The sequence below is a fragment of the Trachemys scripta genome, chromosome 14 (assembly GCF_013100865.1).
Source record: "Trachemys scripta elegans isolate TJP31775 chromosome 14, CAS_Tse_1.0, whole genome shotgun sequence".
NCBI lineage: Eukaryota > Metazoa > Chordata > Testudines > Emydidae > Trachemys > Trachemys scripta.
Window position 1 is genome coordinate 10721114 of NC_048311.1, and position 27976 is coordinate 10749089.

The 27976-nt window shown below is 46.8% G+C and overlaps 1 protein-coding gene across 1 annotated transcript in view; it reads right to left on the reverse strand.

Annotated features, from left to right (window-relative positions):
• The window catches only part of SHISA6 (shisa family member 6), a 389490-nt gene that overhangs the window by 54113 nt on the left and 307401 nt on the right, over nucleotides 1–27976 (reverse strand). Inside the window, exon 5 of the mRNA XM_034790260.1 lies at nucleotides 11270–11332. Within this exon, the coding sequence (XP_034646151.1) occupies nucleotides 11270–11332 (63 nt within the window). The remainder of the gene's footprint in view (nucleotides 1–11269; nucleotides 11333–27976) is intronic.

Genomic DNA, 27976 nt, shown 5'->3' on the forward strand with positions numbered 1-27976 from the left:
ATTTTCTTGCTTCAGATTCACTATGTGGGTTGGGGAACATCCCAGAGACCTGAGTTCTTCCAGAGGGGGAGTTCAGGTCAGTTGGGAGGTTTGGGGGGAATCCGGGCCCACCCTCTACTCCGGGTTCTAGCCCAGGGCCCAGTGGACTGTAGCTGTCTATAGTGCCTCCTGTAACAGCTGCATGACCGCTACAACTCCGTGGGCTACTTCCCCATGGCCTCCTCTAAACACCTTCCTTATTCTCACCACAGGACCTTCCTCCTGGTGTCTGATAACGCTTGTGCTCCTCAGTCCTCCAGCAGCACACCCTCTCACTCTTAGCTCCTTGCACCTCTTGCTCCCAGCTCCTCACACTCGCACCACAAACTGAAGTGAGCTCCTTTTTAAAACCCAGGTGCCCTGATTAGCCTGCCTTAATTGATTCTAGCAGCTTCTTAATTGGCTCCAGGTGTCCTAACTAGCCTGCCTGCCTTAACTGGTTCTAGCAGGTTCTTGATTACTCTAGTGCAGCCCCTGCTCAGGTCACTCAGGGAACAGAAAACTACTCATCCAGTGACCAGTATATTTGCCCTCTACCAGACTCCTGTACCCTGTACCCCACTGGTCTGGGTCTGTCACATATCCCTGCCCCCTGCTCAAAGCCAAGGGGTTGGGCAGCTTGGGACGCCAGACAGTGCACACGTGACAAGCCATCAGCGTTGCCATGACGGCTCCCTGCTCTGTGTTGCACACGGAACTGGAAAGGTTGGAGGGATAAGAACCATCTGGTCACCCTTGTGTTCTTCTCCTTGTTCCGCTGCATCCATTGAAGAGGGGCATGGTCTGTCACGAGGACAAATCTGCGCTGGAGCAGGTAGTAGTGCAATGTTTCCATGGCCCATTTTACAGCGAGGCATTCTCTCTGCCATATTTTTGTTCCCTTGGAAGGAGTTTCCAACTAAGGTATAGAATAGGGTGTTCCTCCTCCCTGACCATCTGTGATAGAATGGCCCTACTTCCGATGCATCCATCTGCAGGATAAACTCATTGGTGAAATCAGGGGCTATCAGTATGGGGTTACTGCAGAGGGCAGTCCGTAGGTCTGTGAATGCTTCCTCTGCTGCGTCAGACCATCTCACCAGATCAGGTCCACGGGCTTTCACTAGGTCTGTCAGAGGGCTTGCCCTTGTGGCAAAGTGGGGGATAAATCGTCGGTAATACCCCACCACACCTAGGAATGCCCGGACTTGTTTCTTGCGACTTGGTCGGGGCCAGTTTTGGATGGCCTCTAACTTGTTCACTTGAGGTTTTACCAGACCTTTTCCCACAATGCAGCCAAGATATTTGGTCTCTGTAAACCCTACAGCACACTTGGCAGGGTTTGCTGTAAGGCCAGCTTGCCTGAAGGTATTGAGGACTGCCTCCACCTTCTCAAGGTGGGTTTCCCAGTCTGGGGTATGAATGACCACATCGTCCAAGTAGGCAGCAGCATAACTGTTATGCGGGCATAATAGCTTGTCCATGAGGTGCTGGAAGGTAGCTGCGGCCCCATGTAGTCCAAAAGGGAGGACAGTATATTGAAAAAGACCCTCTGGTGTAGAGAACTCAGTCTTTTCCGGTCCACTAGCTCATCTATGCGAGGTATGGGGTATGCGTCGAACTGGGATACTTGGTTTAGTCACCGGAAGTCATGGCAAAATCTGGTGGTGCCATCAGGTTTGGGCACCAGCACGATTGGGCTTGACCACTGACTGTGGGATTCTTTGATGATCCCCAACTTCAGCATTCTTTTTACTTCTGCTTTTATTTCCTCCCTTTTTGCCGCTGGCACCCGATAGGGCCTCATTATTACTCTGGCCCCAGGGTTCGTGATGATATGGTGATGTGTCTCGGTTGTTTGACCCGGTTTTGTCGAGAACATCTTGGTTACGGAAGATCATCTCAGACACCTCATTCTTCTGGTCTGGTGTTAAATCGGGAGACACTCTCACCTGTTTGGAAGGCTTGTTTTTCTGGGTTAGGTCTTTTTGGACCATTGTGCATGCCTCCTGTGCATGCCAGGGTTTCAGAAGGTTAACGTGATAAATCTGTTCTTGTTTTCTGCATCCTAGCTGCCACACCTTGTAGGTTACTTCCCCCACGGGTTCAACCACCTCATAGGGCCCCTGCCATTGTGCCAGAAGCTTGCTTTCTGCCGTGGGTATGAACACCAGAACCCGATCCCCTGGCTGGAACTGTCGCAATTTTGCCTGGCGATTGTAATGGGTTCGCTGGGCCTCCTGTGCCTTCTCCAAATGTTCCCGTACAATAGGGGTAACCCGGGCTATCCGGTCTCACATCTGCATTACATGCTCTATTATATTTCTCCCCTCATTGGGTTCCTCTTCCCAGATCTTTGGCGCTATCTAGTATGCCACGGGGGTGACACTCGTATAATAACTCAAAGGGGGAAAACCCAGTTGAGGCCTGAGGTACCTCCCAGATAGCAAACATAAGGTAGGGTACAAAAACAACAAGGAGTCTGGTGGCACCTTAAAGACTAACAGATTTATTTGGGCATAAGCTTTCGTGAGGAAAAACCTCACTTCTTTGGATGCATAGAGTGAAAGTACATAAGGTAGGGTAGTAGGGTGTCCCAATCCTTCCCGTCCCGACTTACCACCTTCCTTAACATAGCCTTGAGGGTTCGGTTAAACCTTTCTACCAACCCATCAGTCTGCGGATGGTAGACCGAAGTTCTCAGGGTATGTATATGGAGCAGCGTACAGAGATCCTTCATTAGCTTCGACATAAATGGGGTTCCTTGGTCGGTTAATATCTCTTTCGGTAGCCCCATTCAGGCAAAGATCCCCACCAGTTCTTTGGCTATAGTTTTAGAGGCCGTGTTCTGCAGGGGGACGGCTTCTGGGTAGCGAGTAGCATAGTCCAAAACAACAAGTATATATTGGTGGCCCCGAGCCATCTTCTCCAGGGGTCCCACTAGGTCCATGGCTATTCGCTCGAAGGGGACCTCTATGATGGGAAGGGGTACTAAAGGTGCCCTCAAGTGGGGATGGGGACTGTGCAGCTGACACTCTGGGCAGGAGGCACAGTACTTCCGCACTTCTTCATGTACTCCGAGCCAGAAGAACCGTCGTAGGACTCGTGCCTGAGTCTTCTCTATCCCCAAATGCCCCCCAAAAAGATGACTATGAGCAAGACTTAATACAGCGTTCTGGTGTTTTTGAGGTACTAGGATCTGCTGTACCTTCTGCCCCTGTACTGGTGCAACCTGGTATAAGAGATCCTTCTTCATTATGAAGTAGGGTCCTGGTCCCTGGGTTTTTCCTTCCACAGGGACCCCATCTATTTCAGTCACCTCCTTCCTAATGTCATACCTTGGGTCTTCTGCCTGGTCCTGTCCAAAATTTCCTCTCCCGGGGCTAATCTGCCCAAGATCTAGGGGCCCAGTCTCTGTTGCCTCTACTGGTTCAGAAGTATTAGGGTGGGGGTCAGACTCCCTCCTGCGTGGCCTCCTTTTCAGCTCCGCGGGTCCGCCTACCTACAAGAACGACCCTCTGGCTTTGGGTCAATATTCGGGTTCCCAAGGCCTTAGCTGCCCTTCTTTCCCTTTTTGTCTTTCTACCCTGTCTGGGAGTAGAGAACAAATCTGGGGATATTTCAGAGAAGATTGGGGGTTGACAGTCTGCTGTGGATGCCTCTCACCAATTTTAGGGTCCCCATCTTTCTCCAATCCCCCTACAGGGAGTAAGTTTCCAAACCCTGGGAAGTCCCTCCCTATGAGCACCGGGTATGGGAGTTTAGGGACTACACCTGCTGCTACCTCAGTAGTGTTCCCTTGGATCTTGATTTTTACTGGGATGGTGGGGTAGTAACTAACTGTCCCATGGACACATGTTATCCCCATACGTTTAGCCTGCAGCAGCTGACTACGCTTCACGAGCTTCCCTGAGATAAGCGTGATAGCACTCCCCGAATCAACCAGTGCCGGGGTCCCTACCCCATTTAGTTTCACTGGTCTGGTATACATATGTGGGGTTAGTGAGACCCCCACAAGGTGGATTAGGGAGCATGGATCTGCCCAGTTCCCCAGGTTACACTGCATAGTCTCCTCAGCATTGGGACACTGTGCAGCTATGTGTCCCCACTCCCCGCAGGCATAACATCTGTATGGAGCCCTAGGCGTTCCCCGGTCTCTTGGTTTGGGCAGTCTAATATCACGATCCTCTTCTCCCTCAGTGCTCCGACTCTTTGTGGCCTCTGATGGGCCTTCAGCCTCTCTCTTTTTCCACCTAGGCCCTCCTAGTGGCCCAGTCACCCGAACTTTAGGGTTTGGTGCTGCTAGTTTAACCCAGGGTGCCTCTTCCTTAACTGGTCAGGTCAGCTCTCTCGCTGTCCTTCGCCTCTCTACCAGGGCGACAACCTCATCATAGGTGGAGGGTTCATTCTGGCTTACCCAGGCACGAAGGTCTGGTGGTAGTCCCCTCATGTATCGGTCGATGACCAGAACCACTAGTATTTCATCCGGACTCCAGAACTCTGTTTGCAACCACTTTAGTGCGAGATGGATTAGGTCATACAATTGGGACCATGGGGTTTTGTCTTCCTGGTACCTCCGACCGTGATACTGCTGGGCCCACACTGCTGTCGTTACCCCAGATCTGGCCAGGATCTCTGCTTTCAGCTGGGGGTAGTCTGCCGCAATCTCTTCAGGCAGATCATGGTAGGCCTTCTGGGCCTCCCCACACAAGAATGGGGCAAGGATGCCAGACCATTGATCTCGAGGCCAGGCCTTCCGTAGGGCTGTCCTTTCAAAGGCCAGAAGGTATGCGTCTACGTCATCCTCCCGTGTCATTTTCTGCAGCCAATGGCTGGCCCGTCATGGCCGCGATTCAGCTCTGTAAGGGACTTTACCTGGTTTACCAGTTCCCGCAACATAGCTTGGTCTTGAGCAGCCTGGTCCATCAGCAGGCGATTAGTCTCTTGCTGCAGCCACACTGCCTCCTGTTGGGCGGCTGCCTGGACATGGGTAGCCTCCTGCTGGGCTGCTGTAGCTTGTATCAGTGCCCTCACTAAGTCATCCATGGTGGTGGAAAAAAAAATAAAACCCTCTCCCTTTTTATTTTTTTGTTTTGTTTGTTTTTTGTTGTTGTTGGTTTGTTTTATTAAATCACCCTTCTTCTTCCGCCGCGCTGTGCACCCCAAGATCCCACCTCTGACACCAGTTGTGAGAAAGTTCCTCCTCTATCTTGGTGGGTCCTGCGCTTATTGGCGGATTTTCCTGCCTCAGAGATTCACCATGTGGGTTGGGGAACAACCCAGAGACCTTCCCCTCTGGAAGAACCCACAGTCTAGGTCAATTGGGAGGTTTGGGGGGAACCCGGGCCTGCCCTCTACTCCGGGTTCCAGCCCAGGGCCCTGTGGACTGCAGCTGTCTATAGTGCCTCCTGTAACAGCTGCATGACAGCTACAACTCCGTGGGCTACTTCCCCATGGCCTCCTCCAAACACTTTCCTTATTCTCACCACAGGACCTTCCTCCTGGTATCTGATAACGCTTGTGCTCCTCAGTCCTCCAGCAGCACACCCTCTCACTCTCAGCTCCTTGCACCTCTTGCTCCCAGCTCCTCACACTCGCACCACAAACTGAAGTGAGCTCCTTTTTAAAACCCAGGTGCCCTAATTAGCCTACCTTAATTAATTCTAGTAGCTTCTTAATTGGCTCCAGGTGTCCTAATTAGCCTGCCTGCCTTAACTGGTTCTAGCAGGTTCCTGATTACTCTAGTGCAGCCCCTGCTCAGGTCACTCAGGGAACAGAAAACTACTCATCCAGTGACCAGTATACTTGCCCTCTAACAGACTCCTGTACCCCACTGGTCTGGGTCTGTCACACATCCCTTCCTCAAAGAAAATAACTCAGTGCAATCAAATCACAGCTCTCACACCTGCCTGGATGGGGAAACAGCGTCTTGTTGTTTTGGAGCCAGGCTAGCCACAGGCCTGCATATATGAGACAAAGGTTATGGGGACAGCACTCAAGAACTCACACGGATCAGGAGTTTTGGGGCCAACCTAGAAAATATTAAAAGCTAGTGATTTCCCCTCTGAGATTTGTAATGACTGAGAGCTACACCAACCAGAATTGTCTCCTGGTTACCTTGTACTCCCCGGGAAAATATTCAAAACCTAGTCCTGGAATCCATGTCACTTTCTGCGCAGATCTTCCTCAGGTGCCTTTTTAGTCACTTTTATTTAAATGTGTGTTGGGTGGTATTTTGTCTCATACACGCTTGGCGGGAGCTTTTGTTCATGGACAAGTGAGATAGGCATATGTCAATTTGCATAGTCACAGTGGACATGCTTACTTTATCCCATCCAGTCAGGCACTAAGACCACATCGTATGCTTAGCTGACCAAACACACAGCTTGAAGAGTGGATTCTGAATATTGAACACTTATTGGAGCCCGCACTGAAAAAGGTCCAAATGACGTGTTGATGGATTACCCATAACAAACATTCATCATGATCACGAAGTGTTCGTGGACAATTTGTGAGCAGAATAAAGGGACAAATCAAATTAACATACTGTTTGCAATTAAATAGTTCAACCTGCTCTATAGATGAGTGTCACAAAGATACCCAGTAGATAAGAGAGCTAAGGGAAGAAAAGTACTTCAAAATCTGCAACCCAAGATCATGAATATGTCTGCTTTGATCCTCTTTCTCTCTCCCAACTACACAGAAAAAGAAGGCATCTGTCAGATCAAGAGAGGAGTTTAACTATCTTGGCACATGTTGTTACTTAAAATTATTAAATGCAACAGAGAACCTGGCTGTCTAAGTAGCTAAAGGTGATGGAGTTAATGCGCAATTCACAGGCAGAAAAAGTAGGTAAACTGGAATCGATGCAGCAAGTGCAGATTTAAGTGTGCGCTGCCTTTCAGGAATATTTGTGTTTGTTTAAATCAACAACAAAAGCGTGCACACGCGCGTGCACACACACCTTAGAAAACCAAACAATTGGGGGATAAGGTTGGACTCCTGGAACAAGAAATGGCTCTCTCTCTCTCAGCTAATTACCCCTACTCTCATTCTCTCCCAGGTGATTTACAGATATGTATGGGATTATAATGAGCAGCACAATTTTCTTTTCTATTTTTTACATAGTATTATAGAAATACAGCGCAAAAATATTTAGGGCTCAATCATAGCTTTGCCATAAGCTCTCTGAAGGGCAGTGGATTTTCATAGATTCTAGGACTGGAAGGGACCTCAAGAGGTCATAGAGTCCAGTCCCCTGCCCGCATGGCAGGACCAAATACTGTCTAGACCATCCCTGATAGTCATTTATCTAACCTACTCTTAAATATCTCCAGAGATGGAGATTCCACAACCTCCCTAGGCAATTTATTCCAGTGTTTAACCACCCTGTCAGTTAGGAACTTTTTCCTAATGTCCACCCTAAACCTCCCTTACTGCAGTTTAAGCCCATTGCTTCTTGTTCTATTCTTAGAGGCTAAAGTGAACAAGTTTTCTCCCTCCTCCTTATAACACCCTTTTAGATACCTGAAAACTGCTATCATGTCCTCTCTCAGTCTTCTCTTTTCCAAACTAAACAAACCCAATTCTTTCAGCCTTCCTTCATAGGTCATGTTCTCTAGACCTTTAATTATTCTTGTTGCTCTTCTCTGGACCCTCTCCAATTTCTCCACATCTTTCTTGAAATGCGGTGCCCAGAACTCGACACAATACTCCAGTTGAGGCCTAACCAGCGCAGAGTAGAGCGGAAGAATGACTTCTCATGTCTTGCTCACAACACACCTGTTAATGCATCCCAGAATCATGTTTGCTTTTTTTTGCCACAGCATCACACTGTTGACTCATTTTAGCTTGTGGCCCACTGCAACCCCTAGATCCCTTTCTGCCATACTCCTTCCTAGACAGTCTTTTCCCATTCTGTATGTGTGAAACACCAACCAAGGAACCAATCCCCGTGGCAAACCTCATTGCCTACTCTGTCCCCATATCTACTCTGGCGACACCATCAGAGGACCCAACCACATCAGCCACACCATCAAGGGCTCATTCACCTGCACATCCTCTAATGTTATATATGCCATCATGTGCCAGCAATGCCCCTCTGCCATGTACATTGGCCAAACCGGACAGTCCCTCCGCAAAAGAATAAATGGACACAAATCGGACATCAGGAATGGTAACATACATAAGCCAGTAAGTGAACACTTCAATCTCCCTGGTCATTCTATTACAGATTTAAAAGTTACTATCATGGAACAAAAAAACTTCAGAAACAGACTTCAAAGAGAAACAGCAGAACTAAAATTCATTTGCAAATTTAACACCATTAATCTGGGCTTGAATAGGGACTGGAAGTGGCTGGCTCATTACAGAAGCAGCTTTTCCTCTCCTGGAATTGACAGATACAGACCAACACAGCTACCCCCTGATACTATCCTATCAAAGAAAGCTATCAGATTGGTTTGACACGATTTGTTCTTTACAAATCCATGCTGGCTATTCCCTATCACCTTACCACCTTCCAAGTGTTTGCAGATGAATTCCTTAATTACTTGCTCCATTATCTTCCCTGGCACAGAAGTTAAACTAACTGGTTTGTAGTTTCCTGGGTTGTTTTTATTTCCCTTTTTATAGATGGGCACTATATTTGCCCTTTTCCAGTCTTCTGGAATCTCTCCCATCTCCCATGATTTTCCAAAGATAATAGGTAGAGGCTCAGATACCTCCTCTATTAGCTCCTTGAGTATTCTAGGATGCATTTCATCAGGCCCTGGTGAATTGCAGGCATCTAACTTTTCTAAGGATGGTTTGAAAGCTAGAAGCCTCTGGTAAGTGGCTGAGCCTTAACCAGTGGGCGGGGCATTCATACAGGCCAGGGCTTTATAAAGCCTGTGCTGCTCTGGAAGCAGATTGGAACTGCTCTGAGGGGGACATGCTGAGTGCTCTCCCTATTCCTTTATCCCTATTCTTCTTTCTCTTTTTTGCTACAAAACAAAACAAAAATGTGTCAGGATTTTGAATTCTAGTTAACACCTATGTTTTTAGGGTGTCATTAATTCAGGAACTCCTTGTCCCGTTTACCTCAGCTTTAATATGTGTAGTCCATCTTGCTGCTGGACCTAACCTACCAATTTTGAAATAGACATAACTTCTTTTGCGATTTTTGGAGGACAGGATAAAATTCAGACTAATAATAAAAAATTACCTGTAACCTGAATGATTAAGTGGCTACTACTTCTCTGGAGTAGGAGTGGGCCAAACAAAGGTTCAAGGTAACTTTTTTCCCAGACAAATTATTCTCCCATCCTCTCTTAAGATGTGGAGATGTGGAAGCTTCAGATCAAACACAAGACAACTTTCATAATAAATGTATCCCAGAATATTTTAACCACAACATAGCTACAGAGCTAGATATTACATACCAGCAGAGAGAGAAATTCAGAGATACAGGAAAAGGAGAACTGATATGTATTTAGATGGGATTTACACAGAGGTGGAAAGCTGGTGTAATGAGAGGGATGGTTCAGGCAGCAGATGTTTCTCACAACCCCAGCGGGGAGATTACGAGGAAGGAGAGAGCAAAGTGAGCAGGGGAAGCAGGTGGAACAAGTCCAAGGAGGCATATGGAAACAGGGAGGATAATTCTGAACTGGATGGTGAAGTGAACTGGGCGCTGGCAAGGTGTGATTTGATTAGAATATTTTCTATTGAGGGAGTGTAGGCAGCAGCATTCTGCACATGCTGGAATCTGGGGAGCTGGGGCTTGGGAAGCCAGAGGGAGAAGGGAACTGCAGTAGACCAGGTGAGAGGAGATGAATAAACAAAAAGAGTTTTCAGCAGAGGTGGAAGTGAGGCCTGGCATGGACAGGCAGAGTGGTGGATATATGGACATGGGCACCATTTGGATGATGCAGGTTATGAACAGTGGAGTCACGTGGAAGCTCTGACTCAAAGAGGAAGTCTGAGTAGAGGTTGAGGCCTCCCCAAGAGAAGCACTTTGGCCACAGAGACAGTTTGCTGAAGGAAGCTGAGATGAAACCACCACTTTACTTGGCCAAGAGGACACAGTGGTTGGACAGGAAAGGGCTACTAAAAGTACTCAAAGACACAGACAGCAGAGAGAAAGGAAATCCAGGGCTCACTGAGGGCGTTCTTGTGGAAAGGCTATCAAAGGCAGCCCTCGAAGGGCTGTCCAGATTGATGGAAGACTGAATCAAGGGAAGCTTCATAGATACACTGGAAGGGCAGCACTAGGCCTATATGAGAGGTGACAGTACGTTTTATACAGCCATGGGGTGATAAGCTGCCCAGACCATATACAGAGGGATCAGTACTAGGGTTGTGGAGATGACTCAGCAGGGGAACAAAGTGAGTTATCACTGCTGTTTGTTGCCCTTTCATTCCTACAGCTGGTGAAGTGCCCAGTTTTCACATGGCTGGAAGGGTAGCAAAGATCAAAGCATGGAAACAGGCTCTCGTCCTTGTGCAGGGTGAGAAAAAGAGAGTCCTTCTGGATCCCCTCACTTTCTCTCCATTTCTTCCCTGCTCCCTCAGTGACCTCACATCACAGTGACACCCTCCCCCCCCAACAGCCCATGAACTCCCATCAATACCACTTCCAGTGCTAGCCAGGCTGGGTCACTGCAGAGCGAGGTGAGGCCATCCCTACTCTAGGGGCTGAGCGTGCTGCCTTGGAAGTGCTCCCAGCCTGTGGGCCTGAAAAGAGAAAGTAGAGGGGATACTGGCCAGTGACAGAAGGGCAGATCTCTGCACATCCCTGGGCTCTGAGGGTCTGGTCAGTTTGGGAGCACTCTGAACTCAATCTCGCCCCCCCCATGTGATACCAACAGCCTGCTGGTTCAGGTGCTGGTGTCCCTGTGTTTAATATGCATTGCTAGTCTATCTTAGCAATTGTGAAGTGGTGCCATCTGCCTGCTGGTGAAGGTTTGGGAGGGGCTCCTCTCTGGTGCTGTCCCAGGCAGCAGGATCTGCGACAGCACATGGTGGACATGGAAATGAGTACAGAGCCTCCAGACAGGAGGAAACACAAAGCTGGTATTTAATTGAAGCTATGAGATTGGGCCATATTTAAACGCATCCATTATTAGAAATATGGTCCTACATTTAATGCAAATAGAATAAATCATTCATTGACATATGAACTATTCTATTCACATTAAACATAATTTTAATGCCAGTAAGTGTTACTGGCTGTCAGAGGAAAGTTACAATATGTGCCATTTTCTCTTACCATTTGTAGGTGTCTGGGTTGCACTGTTTAGTATCAGGTGGTTATAATTTTGTTCTTGGTCATCTGAAATTCACAGAAAAAAATCCTTTTAAGAAACAGCTCAGCGAATCCACTGATCTGCAGACGATAATTACAGTTCACATTATTCACAGGAAATCTCGGCATGATTAAAGAAAAGAGAAGAAAATGCTTAAGAAAGCAGAAGAGTCTTTCGTGTTATTCACTTAACATTCCAGATGCTAGAGGAACATGATAATGGAAAACTGCCTCCATTCTGTTGAGCCTGCAGAATGGAACGTCTGCAAGGTAAAAAGCACTTCTAAGTAGGAATAAACCATGACATGGATTTCAACATCCAGGGTGGGACCCTGAGAGATCCTGGGTTCCAGTAACTCCCTCTGAAGTCACTAGAGTGATCCATGCCCACTGACTAGAGTTCCTGGTCTGTGTCCTGACATTCAGAACCTCACCTGGAATTGTTCCTGGCTATCTGAAAAACATGTTCCCTCTGTCACTAGCTACATTCCCTGGGAACAATGAAGATAGCAACCAGCAAGACTCGTATGTGCTGGAGGCAGAGTTTTCATAGGAGCTGGACCTAGACAACAGAGCTCCCTCCTACAAGAGATGAGAATGACCACAGGCTTCTTTGCATTCAGTACTAAACACATTTTGCTGCAAAGAGACAAAAAAGGATTAACAGCAGTATCACCACCACCACTACTACTACTAATATAGTAATAGTAAATCCTCTATGAACTGCAAAGCATCTTTCCCTCTTTCCCACTGTAATAAACAGCAGCATAGCACTAGGCAAGTAGCCACTAATCCCTACCATATGTTTGCATACGTTTCCAGGCAAGCCCTTAATAAGTAACGTACATGCTTAGGTTGAATCATCACCATCAGATATATCGTCTTATTGGGGAGTCTAATCTTGCTGTTTTAAAATGCAGAATTTCTTGCTGCAGACAGATTTCGTGGTCAGAGGTGATTTATTTAGGTGGTGGTATACCAGATACCTAACTCAACTGAGATTCCATCAAGGAGACCAAGAATATTAACCCAACCTTCAACAAGTGGCGAACAAGCCTCAAAAGTGTGGAGGTTCGATTCAGACAAGCATCCAAATATTCTGAACCTCACCAAACCTTTTAGAGTGAGCCAATGGCCTGGAAATCTCCTCAAATGCACCATTCTCCTGAGACCCTCCAATGCTGATGGATTTCTGTGGGTTCGGAAATGCTGCAAGAATAGTTTTCCCTACAGCATTTCTGTTCATCCCATCAGATCCTGACAGACGACAGGAAGTGGCAGATGTGTGATAATCAAAAATATAAAATAAAACACACTAAACATTCTGGAATCTCACAAAAAGCCTAGATGGCTTTCACCGGTTCGCAGATTCCAAGGCCAGAAGGACCTAGACCACAGAGCATTGTGATAAGCTGATCTGACCTGCTGTATAAGACAGGTCAGAGACCTTCCCCAGCAATTTCTGCATTAAGCCCATCACTCTTGTCTGAGCTAGAGCAGATCTTTTACAAAGATACCCAGTCTTAAAAGATTTCAAGTGATGGAGAAGCCATCCCATCTCTAGGTAAGTTGGTTTGTCACCCTCACTGTTCAAAAAATTGCACCTTATTTCTAATCTGGATTCTACCTTTTCCTACTAGATTAAAGAGCTTTCCCCAATCAGAAATCTCTTCCCCACATCGGGACTTCTGTGACTTTTCTTGGATAAACTAAACAGACCGATCTCCTTAAAAGTGAAAAATCCACCATCTGGGCCATACAATTCAGTCAGATGTGATTTCTGACAAATCCATGCAGAGGTGTGTATTGAGTTCTGTAGTGAAAGTGGAGTCAAATCCTTTTAGGCCTGATCTTGCAAGGGGAGGAGCACATGGGGCCTGACTTCAATGGGCTTTGGGTCAGACCCCTGCTCAGCACTTGCAACTGTTATTGACTTCAAGAGCAGTTGTAGGTTCTCAGGAGCCCGTCAGATTGCCTTAGGCTGAGCACCAGTCTCAGTCTCAAACCAATTACTTTGCTGGTTGCGTAGGGTTACCATACATCCGGATTTTCCCGGACATGTCCGGCTTTTGGGGGCTCAAATCCCCGTCCGGGGGGAAATCCCCAAAAGCCGGGCATGTCCGGGAAAATTGGGAGGCTCGGCCGGGGCCTTTTTGTGCGGGGCCGGGGGCGCGGGGCCGGGGGCATGGTGCCGGGCCGGGCCGGGAGCCTGGGAGCCGGGCCCGCGGGGTCGGGGAGCCGGGCCGGGCCCGCGGGGTCGGGGAGCCGGGGGTGGTCGGCCGGGGCCGGCACCCCAGGGCCCGAGCCGACCCAGGCGGGGGCTGGGCTGGGCTGGGCTGGGCCGCGCCTCCCCCCCTTACCTGCTTCAGGCTTCCCGCGAATTAAATGTTCGCGGGAAGCAGGGGAGGGGGCGGAGACTTTGGGAGGGGGCGGAGTTGGGGCGGGGGCGTGGGTGGGGCTGGGGGCGGGGCCGGGGCCCCCGGGAGTGTCCTCCATTAGGAGGCACAAAATATGGTAACCCTATGGTTGCGTTCATTTTTTTTTTTTTAAAGTTGCAAGTAAATCCACATCAATCCTGGTGCATTTTAAAATGACCCTTCTTTGAAATGTGTCTTTACAAACTTCCCCACCCCACTCCCATCTCCTCATTGGAGAACATCAGCATTTCCACAGTTAGGCCTCCATTCTGCAGCTGTGCTGTGCAGGGGACCCTGACACCTGCTCTGAGCTCCACTGGGTTGCACACTGATGGAGGATCAGTTTGCAAAATCAGAATCTAAGAGACCAGCTCGGGCTAATTTAGACATCAAAGCAATTGTAATGCCAACAGACCCCGCTCGTTGGTGGGTGAGATGGAACCTGGGACCTCTGAAGCTTAGTTCATGAGCTTCTACTGCATGCTCTAAAAGCCATGTGGCCCTTAGCTAACGGTGTAGAGCAGACTCACTAGAGGGGACAGAGCACCACACTCAGGAGGTGTGTGGGTTACACAATGATCTAGCTGTTACCAGTATTCACAACTGGTTCCATTTACTCCTCAGCAGCAAATGGATAATGGTTTACGAATGGAGGTTGGATACAGTTTTGTATATGAAAAACCCACATTTAAAACTGTAGTCAACAAAACTTTCATATCTAAAATGTGCCAAGAGAGAAGCAGCAGAGACTACCCTCTCCTGCAGAGTCCACGAAGAACACTACAATGCAGTCACCTACTCTGGGAACTTACCCCTGGGTGAAATCCTGGCTTCACTTAAGTCAATAGTCTTTAATGAGCCAGGACTTCACCCCAGGTGTTTATTCCTCTTTGCATTAAATCATTCTGCCCAAATGCCCCTTCCACCTCAAGTCTCCTCATTGGTCATTTTTTTTCTCTTCTGAACCCTAATGTGACTCAAGCTCTGGGGTCATTTTACAGCCATGTTCACTTCTGTGTAGCTATTAGTTTGGAGCTTGGACCTAGAATAGTTAGTGGCGGGGAGACACTGAACTAGCTTCCTTTCCACTGCAATGTAAGTCCAGGCACAAGCCTAACCCCCCTTCTATATACACACAAATCACATAACTCAGGGCTCAGCCCTGGGTGGAGGGTCTGAGCCTGAGATAAGGTGGGACCCAGTGTTCAATACACCTGGGGAAGTTCTGCACCACTGTGGCGTGGCAGAAAAGTGCCCCCCTGCAGATTTTCTTTGTTTCCTTGCAGAAAATGATTTCTGTGGGGAAGTAAAGAGAAGCGGCACCAGTACTCACTCACCTCTCCCTGGTAGCTCAGATGCATCTGTTCCGTCAGCTGGGCAGAGAGATAAATCACTGGGGGCGGGGGTCAATATGCAGCGGCAGTCAAAAAAGCGAACAACATGTTGGGAATCATTAAGAAAGGGATAGATAATAAGACAGAAAATATCATATTGCCCCTATATAAATCCATGGTACACCCACATCTTGAATACTGCCTGCAGATGTGGTTACCCTATTTAAAAAAAAATATTGGAATTGGAAAGGGTTCAGAAAAGGGCAACAAAAATGATTAGGGGTATAGAACGGCTGCCATATGAGGAGATATTAGTGAGACTGGGACTTTTCAGCTTGGAAAAGAGATGACTAAGGGGGGATATGATTGAGGTCTATAAAATCATGACTTGTGTAGAGAAAGTAAATAAGGAGGTGCTATTTACTCCTTTTCATAACACAAGAGCTAGGGGTCACCCAATGAAATTAATAGGCAGCAGGTTTAAAACAAACAAAAGGAAGTATTTCTTCACACAATGCACAGTCAACCTGGGGAACGCTTTGCCAGAGGATGTTGTGAAGGCCAATACTATAAGAGGATTCAAAAAAGTACTAGATAAATTCATGGAGGATACGTCCATTGATGGCTATTAGCCAGGATGGGCCGGGATGGTGTCCCTAGCCTCTGTTTGCCAGGAGCTGGGAATGAGCACCAGGGAATTGATCACTTGATGATTATCTGTTCTGTTCATTCCCTCTGGGGCACCTGGCATTGGCCACTGTCGGAAGACAGGATACGGGGCTAGATGGACCTTTGATCTGACCCAGTATGGCCGTTTTTATGTTCTTATGATGCTCCGTCCGCCCAGGGACATTAGTCCCATCTGGGCAGGGGGAGGGGAGGAGAACGGAGGGAGAGTTCCCCCTCCCTCTTCTCTGAATGGAGCAGCAGCTGGGTTGGGTCAGATCAAGCCCCAAAAACTTCCCCTGGCTGCAGGGAGCTCTGCACCACAGGGGTGGAGCCTTTGCATGGGGGTCTGGGTGTGTGGGAGAGTGGTGAGGTTCAGGGTGGGGGTTCCAGGTGCAGGGGGTGGTGAGGCTCAGTGGGGAGGTTGGATGCAGGGGGTTCTGGATGCATGGGGTTGGGTGAACAGGGGGAGCAGCTCCCTGTACAGTGACCACTCCCCCCACCTGCACACCCTGAGCCCCCCCAAATCTCCACCCCACAGAGCCTCATCCCCTGCATCAGGAACCCCCCACACCCAGATCCCTATCCCATTGAGCCTCAACCAGCAAAACTCTGACCTCCCACCCCACCGAGCCCCAGCCCCTTCTGAGCCCTAAAGTCCTTTACCTGGACTCCCCTGCAGAGTCCCATTCCCCTCTGCACCCAGACCCCACACTGAGCTGCTCACACAAAGATTGTGTCACACAGAACCCTGATACTCTTGAGGGAATTTTGCACAATTTTTTTTTAAATTAAAATTCTGCAAAGTTCTGCATATTTGAATTATCAAAATAAAACAGAAACACAATAACAATATAATCACACCATTTTCAATTATTTTAGTCATTTATTTCAAAGTACGTTGAAGTAAATGACCAAAATAATTGAAAATTGTGCGATTATATTGTGTTATTTTGACAAATAAAATATGCAGAATTTTGCAGAATTTTAAAATATCGTGCGCAGAAATTTTAATTTTTTTGGTGTAGTTCAAGCACTACTGCTGTGCAATGTAGATGCAGCCCCACTGGAATGGTGCTCTGGGAATCCTCCAAAAGTATCCCATAATCCCCCAGTCTGACTTTCTTTGTTGTCTGGACAGTCAAGTTTTTCCTCACTGCACCATGAACAGAGGGCTAGAATGGCCACATTTTGGGCAGGTGCTAGGGAGTTTGGGGCATGGGTGGTTAAATTTGGGCTTGAATAATGCAGATGCTGGAGCCCCAGGTTGAGATCCAGGGTCCAACACTTCCTAAGTTGGGGTTACAAGTGAGTGTAGATGTTCACGCCCTAGGTTAACAAATGCTGGGTCTGCTGACTCTAATTCTACTAACCTTGGGTTTGCATTGAAGGATAGACAGACCCTCTCCCATTGTGGGGGTCCCAGAGCCTGGGCTCCTGCCCGAGCTGAACATCTACACTGCAGTTTTACAGACCTGCAGCCTGAGCCCCTCGAACCTGAGTCAGCTGACCTGGTCCAGCTGCAGGTGTTTAACTACAGTACCCAATATGTCTGGGCTGCTCAGGTATCTGAATGCAATACTGGCCTCAGTTTCACTCTCTTGGACACCGTGCCGAACCCACTTAAAAAAAATAAACGACTTTAATAAAGATGGGAGAGTTTCCTGCACCTGTCCAGCTTTACTGTGCTGATGTTCATGGTGAAATGCTGGCTCAGCAGAGGGATGATGTCTAGTGGATGGATGTACAGCCCTAGAGATGAGCCCTGAGCTCACGTCTAGTTACTGGGATGCTCCATTAAGGAAATGAAAGATTAACAGCATTCTTGACTGTCAGCTAACAATATGAATTCTCTGGGCACAGCTAGAGCAGACATTAACTAACAATAACTAAGCAAGAGAGAGCAAGACTAAATGGCTAGAATGGGGGTTGTTTGACAGCCAGAGAGCCCTAAAAAACACTGTGTTCTGAGCTACTTCAAACCCCAGGAGAAGCCATGTGGACAGACAGGAGCTTTTAAGGACTTTTCACGTCTTTGCAAAGGAAGCAAATTCATGTAATTAGAATAGAGCCAAATGCAGCAGCCCAAGAGATTAAACAAGAGGCCGAGTCATACATAAAGCCAGTAACTGCTGTCCCAGGAAACAAGACTTAGCACACAGGAGAGCGCATCCTGCTATCGCTCAGCAGTCTCGTTTTTTGGGGGGCGGGGGGCAGTGTCAATGTGGAGGAGGGGGAGAGGCTACCAAGGTGGGGAGGCTGTCTGTGCAAGGAGAGACACCAAGTAAGGGCCAGTGCTGGAGGCAGGCTATCAGACTAGATGGATGCATGGTCTTTGCCGGCTATGCCTGGGTGGAGCTGTCATTTGCACACATTACAGCTCCCAAGCACGTGCGGGTGCAGCATTCTAGCAGCTCTCCCCTGCTAGTGGCTAGCTCAGCCACGCCCGAGCCTGGGTTACCTTACAGGGGAAGTGCGGACGGGAGTCTCTTCTGCAGAGGAAATGAACACAGCATCCTTGCTGTTGTAGCAGCTGGGTCTAGAGTCCAGTGAGCCAGCACCTTAACCTCCCCTCACCTTGTCCCCCCTTTCCCTCCTCCTTCCACACTCTCTCTTCTCCCCACACATGCTGGGGGAACCACCCTGAAGGAGCCCTGTGGCCAGGCAGAGGGAGACTGGGCCTTTGCTGGGGAGTGGAGGTTTGGGAAGTTTGTGGAGCTGGGCTTCAAAAGGAAATGCTGATTTGGGAAAGAGACTGCAGAGAGACATCCATGGGCTGGGTGCTCCTCTGAACTCCCCCGACTGAGGAATTCACAGCTGTACTTCAGAAGGAGCAGGGTAAAGCCTCCTAAACCATTCAAATTACTGATTCCCCCAGTTTTGGACAGGGTACAAGTGACTTTTGGGAAAGACTTGGCTGGTCTGGTTGGTGACAAACAAGTGATTTAAAAATGGGTGAGTCCCCTTTCAAATGCCTCATAAAATCATCCATTTCCATCTTACAGGACACATCAGTGTTTGAGGGCGTCATCCTGCCAAGGACTGAGCAACTCCTCAGTCAGGTGCCTGAGCACCCTTAATCCCATGGAAGTCACTGGACCAAATTCTGAGCGCGATGGAGTACCTGCACGCCTGCTGACATCAGTGGACATTGCAGATGCTCAGTACCTCTCAGGATTAGGCCCAGTAGGAACTGAGAGTCCACAGCATTAAGGATGGAGCCCTTAATAAGCAACTCAGATCAGAACATTTCAGTAAGCTTTCTGGGATCTGAAGGTGTCTGACAGCCTTTCATCCCGATTCTTGACAGAAGAGGATCTTCTCAGCTACTGATGTATTGATCTGAACTTAGAAAGGAGCTGTTCTTCCAAGGGCTGGGACTGACAGTTCTAATTTGCAGCATAAATCACTCAGTGAGTCTCCTGATTCAAGGTCTTGAACTTCTGGTAATTGATGAAGAAAACTTTAAATAGCCCCCAAAGAGGCCTCATTGTACTTTCCATTGAAGAGAGATATTCCTGTGCAGGCAGTCAACCTTTCTTTGGAGAATGTTTGTCTCTCTTTACACTAGGGCATGGTTATGCAGTTAATTCTTCCCACGTGTTTATTGTTAATAAAAATGGATTAATTTTGTTCTGCAATGGAAAAAATAGATTCTGCAGAGAAAAGAGTAAATTTTCTGGTCTGTCTTAGCTAATAAGTTCCTTATAAAAAGCGGAGTACTAAAATATTGTAATATATCTTAAGTATCCTACAGATATATGACGTTTCTGTAAGTTATACAATATTTTTACGTTCATTTTATAGCATTTAATGCAGGTAACTCCTCTGGAATCGTTAGTCCAGTGGGGAGAAAGAGATATACTAAACAGACTCAGTCCACCTATGAAACAGCTTTCGCTTCCTTGTTTTCCCACCTAACTCCTTTCCTGATGATCTGCTCTTTCCAATAATCTCCACATCCTCCCATCACCCAATTTTTATCGAACAGTCAGAGAAAAAATTAACAAGTGGTTTATGACAAGATAGCTGTTCGGCACCAGCATAGACTGATAGTGAATTCCCTTCAAGTGCTAAGATTCCACAGTGCTTAAGTGTAAGAAAGCTGCCTTGAAGAGGAATTAAACCAAGAGTTAGGGACAGAAAGCAAAGCAGCCTCAGAAGATCAGAAAGAAGAGCCACGGCTGAAAAATATAACATCTACTTATCTGCACTGGTATAACCTAGTAATAATATTTTTATCCACCCTATTGTAACAATGTGCATTTGTGTTTTGGAATTCAGGGCAAGGAACCCTGGGCCCTGGATAAAAAATCTATTCTCTCTGTCTCCACTGCAGTGGATATATTAAGTCCAGCAGTGAGTTTTCTTGGCAGGTGAAGCATTAAGAGATCTTGCATTAAGGACTCTGCTCCAGATAGAGAGGAGTGATTTTTCATGACTTAGGCCATTCATATATCTCTTTCTTAAAAATTACTGATGTCCAAGGACTGTAACAGAAACACCTCGTCTGAGTCACTAGGCAGAGAAGTTCATGGTGTGTCTTATTTTGTTGTTGCTATTGTGCAGTTTAGGGCTTAAATAAATGCTGCAGACCAGGAAGCAAGGAAGACTTTGTTAAACAAGGCCTTACCCAGACTAGAATAACAAGCTGACATGTGAAACATCTAGCATGGACAAGGCATGCTGCCTTGAACATATGTTAGTTTGTCAAGTGTAGCGGGGCAGTTAGCTCGCTCCAACCCTGAAGGGGTTAAAACAGCCCTGGGAAAGGGCTGCACCGGGGAGCCAATAGAGTTAGGCTGATTGGGGAAGCAGCCACGGCTGGGGCCATGTCCCAATCAGGCCACGCCGGGCCCTATAAAAAGGGCTGTCAGGCAGCTGCTGAGAGAGTCTCTCTCTTGCTAGAGAGAGAAGGACCAGCCTGTCTGGGAGCTGAGCAAGGTACCTGAGGCTGAGCAGGGTTGGGGAAAGGCAAGAGGAGCCAGGGAGCTCCAGCCTGGCAACTCCCCAGGCTGCAGGCCTTGGTGAAGGCCTAAAGCAGGTACTAAGGTGGCAGAAGTACAGCCCAAGGTTAGGCAAAGGCAGCAGGTCCTAACCCCCCATTGCTGCTGATGAGTGGTTTACAGACTGCAGTCTGCCCCAGTGAGTGGGGGCTAGATGATGACTGACAGTAGTCACTGAGGCAAGGTGGGGATAGAGGGTTGGGGGTTCCCCTGGGTGGGGAGACCCAGAGACTGCAGGGGTACTGCAGAGGACAGACCCCTGAGGTAAGGGGTCCAGGAGGGACATGGGGCCTAAGGCATGAGGGACATTGGCCAACAGAGGGTGCTTTGGAGCTGGAGAGCTAATTCCCAGGATGACCAGCAGGCGGCGCCATGCCGGTAAGTAGTCGCTTCGCTACATCAAGTTAAAGTCCAAGAGGAAGCCTAGGGTTTAACTTGATCAGTTAAGCATGTGTTAAAATTCACATTGCCTTAGCTACACTAGAGCTTTCCAACATGTTGGTTAGGGTGGATTAGCCAATATGTTCGAACATCACACCTTCAAATCCTAATCACGGCGAGGCAATCAGGAGCAGAACAGCTGGGCTGTTACATCTTCATCTACAGCTACGTCATTACATCTTCATTGCTTGTGCTATAGAATGCTTATACCATATGTAATAATATACAGTGAAAAATACAAAAAAATGCATTAAAAGAATATTAGCAAAATTGCAATGACAATCTCTTAAAAGTTAGGAAATGGCAGATTTAAGTTGCTCATACAACCTTAATTCAAACCCCTTTTACATATGCATTATGACAGCCTTTAATGCCATTATCACATGCTATTTTTTCAACAGGACTGCTGCCTCATTCATTGCACAGGAAACTCTGGGAACGGGGCACCTATTCAACATTTCGTTTTAGCCTCATTAATCAATGTATGGCCCATACTTTATTACACACCATCCAAACCCTGCACTGAATATGGAATTGTTAAATTTCTCATGAGATTTTCTTTGACTCTCTTCACTCTGGTACCTGAGTCTCACACGCATACACAAGTTTATCTACACAACTCCCCTCTGTGTTAGGAAGGTATTACTATTCCCATATTTTAAATGGGCAACGGAGCCACAGGGTGATTAAGGCCAAAATTTGCAAAAGTCCTTATTATTGTTGAGTACTCAACATAAGACCTCTAGAGCCTGATTTTTCAGAGCGCTTAGATTTAATAGCTCTTTATCTGCACAAAGCGCAGTTCAGACATTAACTAATTAATCCTCACAATCCTGTGAGGTACATAGGATAAGTATAATTATCCCCATGCTACATGTAGGAAAGGCAATGAATAAAGGTGAAGGCATTTGCCTAAGGCCTCTTCATAGCACACCTAGGATTAGACCAGCAGGCCCCCGATAGTCAACCCAGTGCTTATTATTCCAGACTACATCTTACCGGTGAAGATATTGAGAATCCACAACTCTCATCCATTGCCTGCATTGAAGTTATGAGTGCTCAGCACTTTAGAAAATCCTGGTGCAGGTTTCTTAATCTGGGCCCCAGAAAATGAGAATAACACCTGTGAAAAGTGTGGATGACTTGACCTGCCCAGCATCACACAGAACACTGTGGCAGTGGTGGGAATAGGTCACACTTCTCCTGGGCGAGAGTAAACTGCCTAAGCCACAGGGCCACTTTCTCAGTGCCTTTGGCCCATGCACCATTGAACAGCAAAGAATAAAGTTTATTGGAAGTGTTTGCTCAGGCTAAAGTATAAGGCTCACATATTCTGCATCAACCAGCACTAAAAAATTTGCAGCTAAAGGAAAAATCATACAGAGAAAATATTTCCCAATTGTGTCAACGTTAAACATCAAACCCCTTTTAAGAATGCCAGACTTCAGAAGATCCACAGCAGTACAAAACTGATACAAGACTTGCCCACAAGAAAACAATAGGAGGGCAGTCTTGACCATGGCTAGTGTAGTGACAATAACAGAAGCAGGGGCAGCACACAGAGCTCAAGGTCAGAAATGCAGGTGTGCAAGCGAGGCATTGTAGCAAAATCCAGCCACAAGGGCATATGGTGAGATCCTCCAGGCCAGATTCTATATTATGCTTTGGCTGTAACTCTGTTATGTATGCATAGGGGGCACTGTAGTTTCTATGGGGGTGAAAGTGCTCATCCAGGGCAATGCTGTGAGTAGCCATGAGTTGTTATCTGGAAAAAAAAAAAAAAAGATTCACTGGGGTTAGTCCCTGTGGCTCCGCTTCCATGCTAATGGGCAGCCATCCTTCATTTTCCTGTTCCCAAACCCCTTGCCTCCCCAATAAGACTATATTGTGACTCTGTGTATTCCTCATCACACAAACCAGCAGGAACGTTTTTTTGGTGACAAGGATGGGATCCTGTTGAAGATTAAGGCAAGCACGATTCTGGATCCAAGCTGAGTAGAAAATTTTGCTCTCAAGAACAACTGGCAAGCATTCACGTTTGCCAGCTAAAGTTTCAAGGGCTTTTAATCCCTGAAGCACCTTGGAACATTTGCTGATGGACAGGTCTGTCCCCTGAGAGGATCTCAACTAATTTAAATTAATCAAAGCCTCTCTGTAGGTGTTTGTGAGCATTTGGGCCTGGCCACAACAGGCATTCAGCTGGCCTGCTTTTTTCTAGGGTAAACAAGAATAAATTCCTCAAGAGACTCAGAAAGGGAAGGAGGAGCCCATGAGAGGGGATGAGTGGCCAGCATCCAGAGAGAGAAACAATATAGACGATGTATCAGAGGGGTAGCCATGTTAGTCTGAATCTGTAAGATGCAAGGATCTCAGCTAATTTAAATTAATCAAGTGGCATCTGAAGAAGTGAGGTTCTTACCCACGAAAGCTTATGCTCCCAATACTTCTGTTAGTCTTAAAGGTGCCACAGGACCCTCTGTTGCTCAATATAGATAATGCAATGCCTTCCTCTAACATGGTGGGGAAAGACTCCAAACTGCACACTATGGGAAGGGAAACTCCAACCGGCATTCATTTTATTATCAGGGGGTTATTTTTTTTTATAGCAAGTAAAACCAACCTGTCGCACCCAAATGTTCCCATGGCCCAATAAGTGTGATAACTGGTTCCAGCACATCCCATCACCTCTGCTACAACATGATGTTAGCAGATAAGGTAAATTACAGTGCCTGGTTGCAACTCCATAGATAAACGGTTCTAACTCCTCTTTCCATTAGAAGTCCAAGGTTAACCCTAATCCAGCAACTTCCTTAAAAATGAAATCTGTCCGGCCTGCATGTTCCCCACATCTTGGAGAGTTAAGGGAATGTTGCCAGTCCTTGGACCACGGGATTTCTGTGATACAAAACTTTAACAAAGGTGATCTTCATAAGAAAATCAAGAGCAGGGGACATTCTGAAATGCACAGTAGCGAGACCGGGCAGCAAGGAACGAAGGGCACAAGGCTGAGTTCCAGCTTGGATTCCAATGCCTCCTTTCTCAGTTGCTTGTGACAGTGTTAGTTACGTCACTTGATGCATGACTGGAAGGTACTCATACTACAGTGATCAAGGGAGTTTATGAACCAATATAGAGTAGAATTTGGGCAGAATTGTTCCAACCTTGGCCCCAGCCTAAAACGATTGCTTTTAAGTGTGATCAATCTTTATTTGACATTTTTGAACTTTGCAAGTGAGAGAAAAATACACTTGCTCCTTATTTGTTAGTGAGGTTACAGCCAGCCTGAAGGTATTTAAACAAGAATTAGGACTTCTCGTCACATCATGCCACCTTCTGCTAATTTATAGGCAAATAAATGCTCCTGCAGGGTGAATTTTGTTTTATTTCCCCCCTGTTAGCTGATTTATGGTACTTTCTAGCCAGTACTGGTGCCTTGCCTGTATGTCCGTCCATTGTATCTATTACATGTTCAATATGGGCTTGAGCCAGCAGTGGGCTGAGTTCTCTAGCCCTGCTCCATCAAAGCACTTAAGCAAATGCTTAACTTGAAGTTAGTGAAGTCAATAGGGCTACTCATGTGCTTGTTAATCCTGTGCTTAAGTGCTGTATTGGGACAGGGACAGAGGGCTCAGCCAGCGCCATGCAAGATTGAGCCCTATGTGAGGTACTGAAACATGAAAGCTTATGCCCATCCCTATTCAGGACAGTGCTTAAGCAGGTGCTTAAGTCCAGTTAAGTCAGAGTGGGTAGTGCTTTACTCCACCAGCAATCCCCCTGAAATCATTGCTATCACTCATTGAGAGCAAGGATATCAGACTATTGCCCAGGGTTAGTAACTGCCTGTCTTGTTTGTCTAGTATCACACACTCTGGGTGCTTCCACTCCACTGAGTTAATCCATTGATGGAGAATTGAATGCATGCTATTAGAAGGCTTTAGGAAATGTTCCCTAAGGAACAGAGGCCTGTTACCTCTGACTGCAAAACAGCACTGCCTTCCTCACATCAGACACTGATCTAGGGATGCTTTATGCAGGCTTGTTATTTTTTAAAACATGAATAAATATTTAATTAAAGAAAAACAACTTTTCCCATATGTTCTCATTAGAATTTTTCTGCTCAGCTAATTCCAAAAGGGCTGAAGCTGGGAAGCTGATTTGTGTGTAAACTCATGGAGATGTAAATATCAGGGAAACTGGCTGAGAATTCACAGTTGCAAGTTTTATGGGAAGTTTTACACACGCTCAGTAGAGCTTTGTTTCCCCGGGGGTCGGGGGCGGCTGCTGATGCACAGTGCTGTGGGATGCTTAACAGTGCCTTTGTTTAGCTGCCCCATTAAACTAAAGCTTAGCTGGGCTGTGAAAACTTCCACTGAATGTGGCTACGATCAGCAGCAGGGAAACTGCTAAGTTCCTCCAGCCAGATTGCTAGATTCGAGTTTTCTTCTTTCTGCCTTTATTTCCAAAAGCTCAGGGACATAAAATGAAAACAACCATAATGATGCAACTGTAGCAATCAAGCAATCAAAACTCAGGAAATTCCAGGAGTTAAATTGCTGCTGCAGTCTCAGATTGGACTCCTTCTTTCTGTCAGGGCTGTCTCTGACTTTTTTGCTGCCCCAAGCAAAAAAAAAAAAAAAAAAAAAAATTGGGGGGGCCAAAAATGAAAAAAAAAAAAAAAAAAACCAACCTGCGGCGCATCTGGAGCCAGGATGCAGGGGGACTCCCGGCGCTGCAGACATGCCCCGGGCAGCGGGGGGTGGGGGAGGGAGCAGGGGGAGAGAGAGAAAGGGGGCAGCCAGAGCTTCAGTGGGGCACTCGCCACGTGGCCCCAACAGCCGTGCTGCCTGCCGGGAGGGCTCCGCGCTGCTCCGGTTGGTGGGGAGGGAAGGATGCGGGCTGCCCTGCCGGGCTTGCTACAAACCTGGCATCGGCTGGGGCAGATGGCGTGCTCAGCCCCCTCCCAGCAGGGCGCTCCCCTCCTCTGCGCTGCCGCACCCTACAGGGCGGCCGGATCGGCGAACACCCCCCCCCAAAAAAAGTGTCCATGCCGCCCTAGGATTGGGCGAAATGCCACTCTGTAGAATCTGCCACCCCCAGGCATGAGCTTGCTTGGCTGGTGCCTGGAGCCGGCCCTGCTTTCTGTGCAGTTTTCTACCCCTCTTTTCCTTCTGAACTAGAAATATGACTATCATATTTTTATGTTTGTAATATAGGCCCTAAAAATTATAGGGTGTGGAACATTTCAGCGTTTGAGTTCTCTACCTTGTTGAATAAAGGCTGATGTGTCACATTTAATTTCATTGCATCTAGTGTGCTTTGCCAGCTGTTTATGGTTTTAACTACTTGCGCTAATATCCAGCTGTGCCGGGAGATGTCAAAAACTGTTAATGAACATCTACATATCGGGTGGGATTTCTTAAAGGCCCCTGACTCAGCATTGTCACTGACTTCACTGGGAGCAGAGTTAGGTCACTGCTGAGTTCTTTGGAAATTCCCACTTACCAGCAGTAAACAAAATACTAACGTTCACAGGCCACGGGCCAGACACGAGTCTGCACAGTGACTTTTGGAGAAGTTTTGGCACTGCTGCAGAGCATCACAAAGTGGGGCCCATTTTTCTCCACATACAGTGCAGGCCTGCCACATGTGTATAGAGCAGGGAACTGACTTCTCTTTAGAGCACATTAGGAAAATGTGCAGAGTCCAGATAACCTAGGAAACACACATTACTATTACCTGTAGTGCCAGCTTAGGGCAGTAAAGTCATTGTAAATAATACATAAATAGATAATGCCAATCAGTTACACTAATTTATCATTGTATGATTTACGAGTGTTCAAACACGTTATAGGATTTACAGATGTAGGGTAATATCTACTATAGCTCCTAGTATGATAATATTTTCAACTGTCCACTGAAATATGTAACATAAAACAAACGACAGTACTGACAACTCTCAATTTTATCACAAGTCTCACAATATTTGGTATTCTTCTTATAGCCCCAGCTGCTGGAGTCATATGATTAGGTGAGACCCTCTGCTTTTTTAAAAAACAAAAGGAAGTTTCTAGCCCTTAGAGTTGAAAATGTGACACAAGTACACCCCCAAGAGTCAGAAACCAGAGACAAATAACAAGAACCAACATTTATTACCTCTTTTGTAATGTTCTCCGAGATCTACTAATGAAAAGCAATAGGTATCATCATTATTTATTAAAATCTCACGATTTGTAATCCAATCTCATGATTTTTTTCATGCTTGACTCATGATTTTGGAATGTTCGTGGTTGGTATAAACAGAAACTTTGATGATTGTTTATACAGGGTTTATTACTGTTTCTGCACTGAAGCCTAGTCAGTAATTTATGGCAGAGGGAAAAGCAGGGTATGCACTGTGGTCAGCTGGGGCAGAAGAAAGGGGCCAAATGGAAACAGAGCTATCACCATGGGGAGAGCTTGGTGTTCTCACTAAATGCAAGAGAAACTCAGCAATCTCCAATATATCTGTAGGCAACACCATAGCTTGGGAAGCATCAGGGTTCGTGTGATGGACTTCAGGATTTTTCAGCTGGTTGGAACATTGAACATGGAGCTGGCTGGGAAATGGAATATCCATTCCACAGGAAATGCCTACATTTTCATATTTGGTTTGGAATTGGAACAAAAAGTTGAAATTTTAAAATTTCCCACGGAATGAAAATTCAAAAAAACAAGTTCACTTTGGATCCAGCAATACATTTGGTTTCGATAATGTCCACTTGTTTTGTTTGATGAGGTAAAGTTTAATTTCAATAATGTCAAAACTAT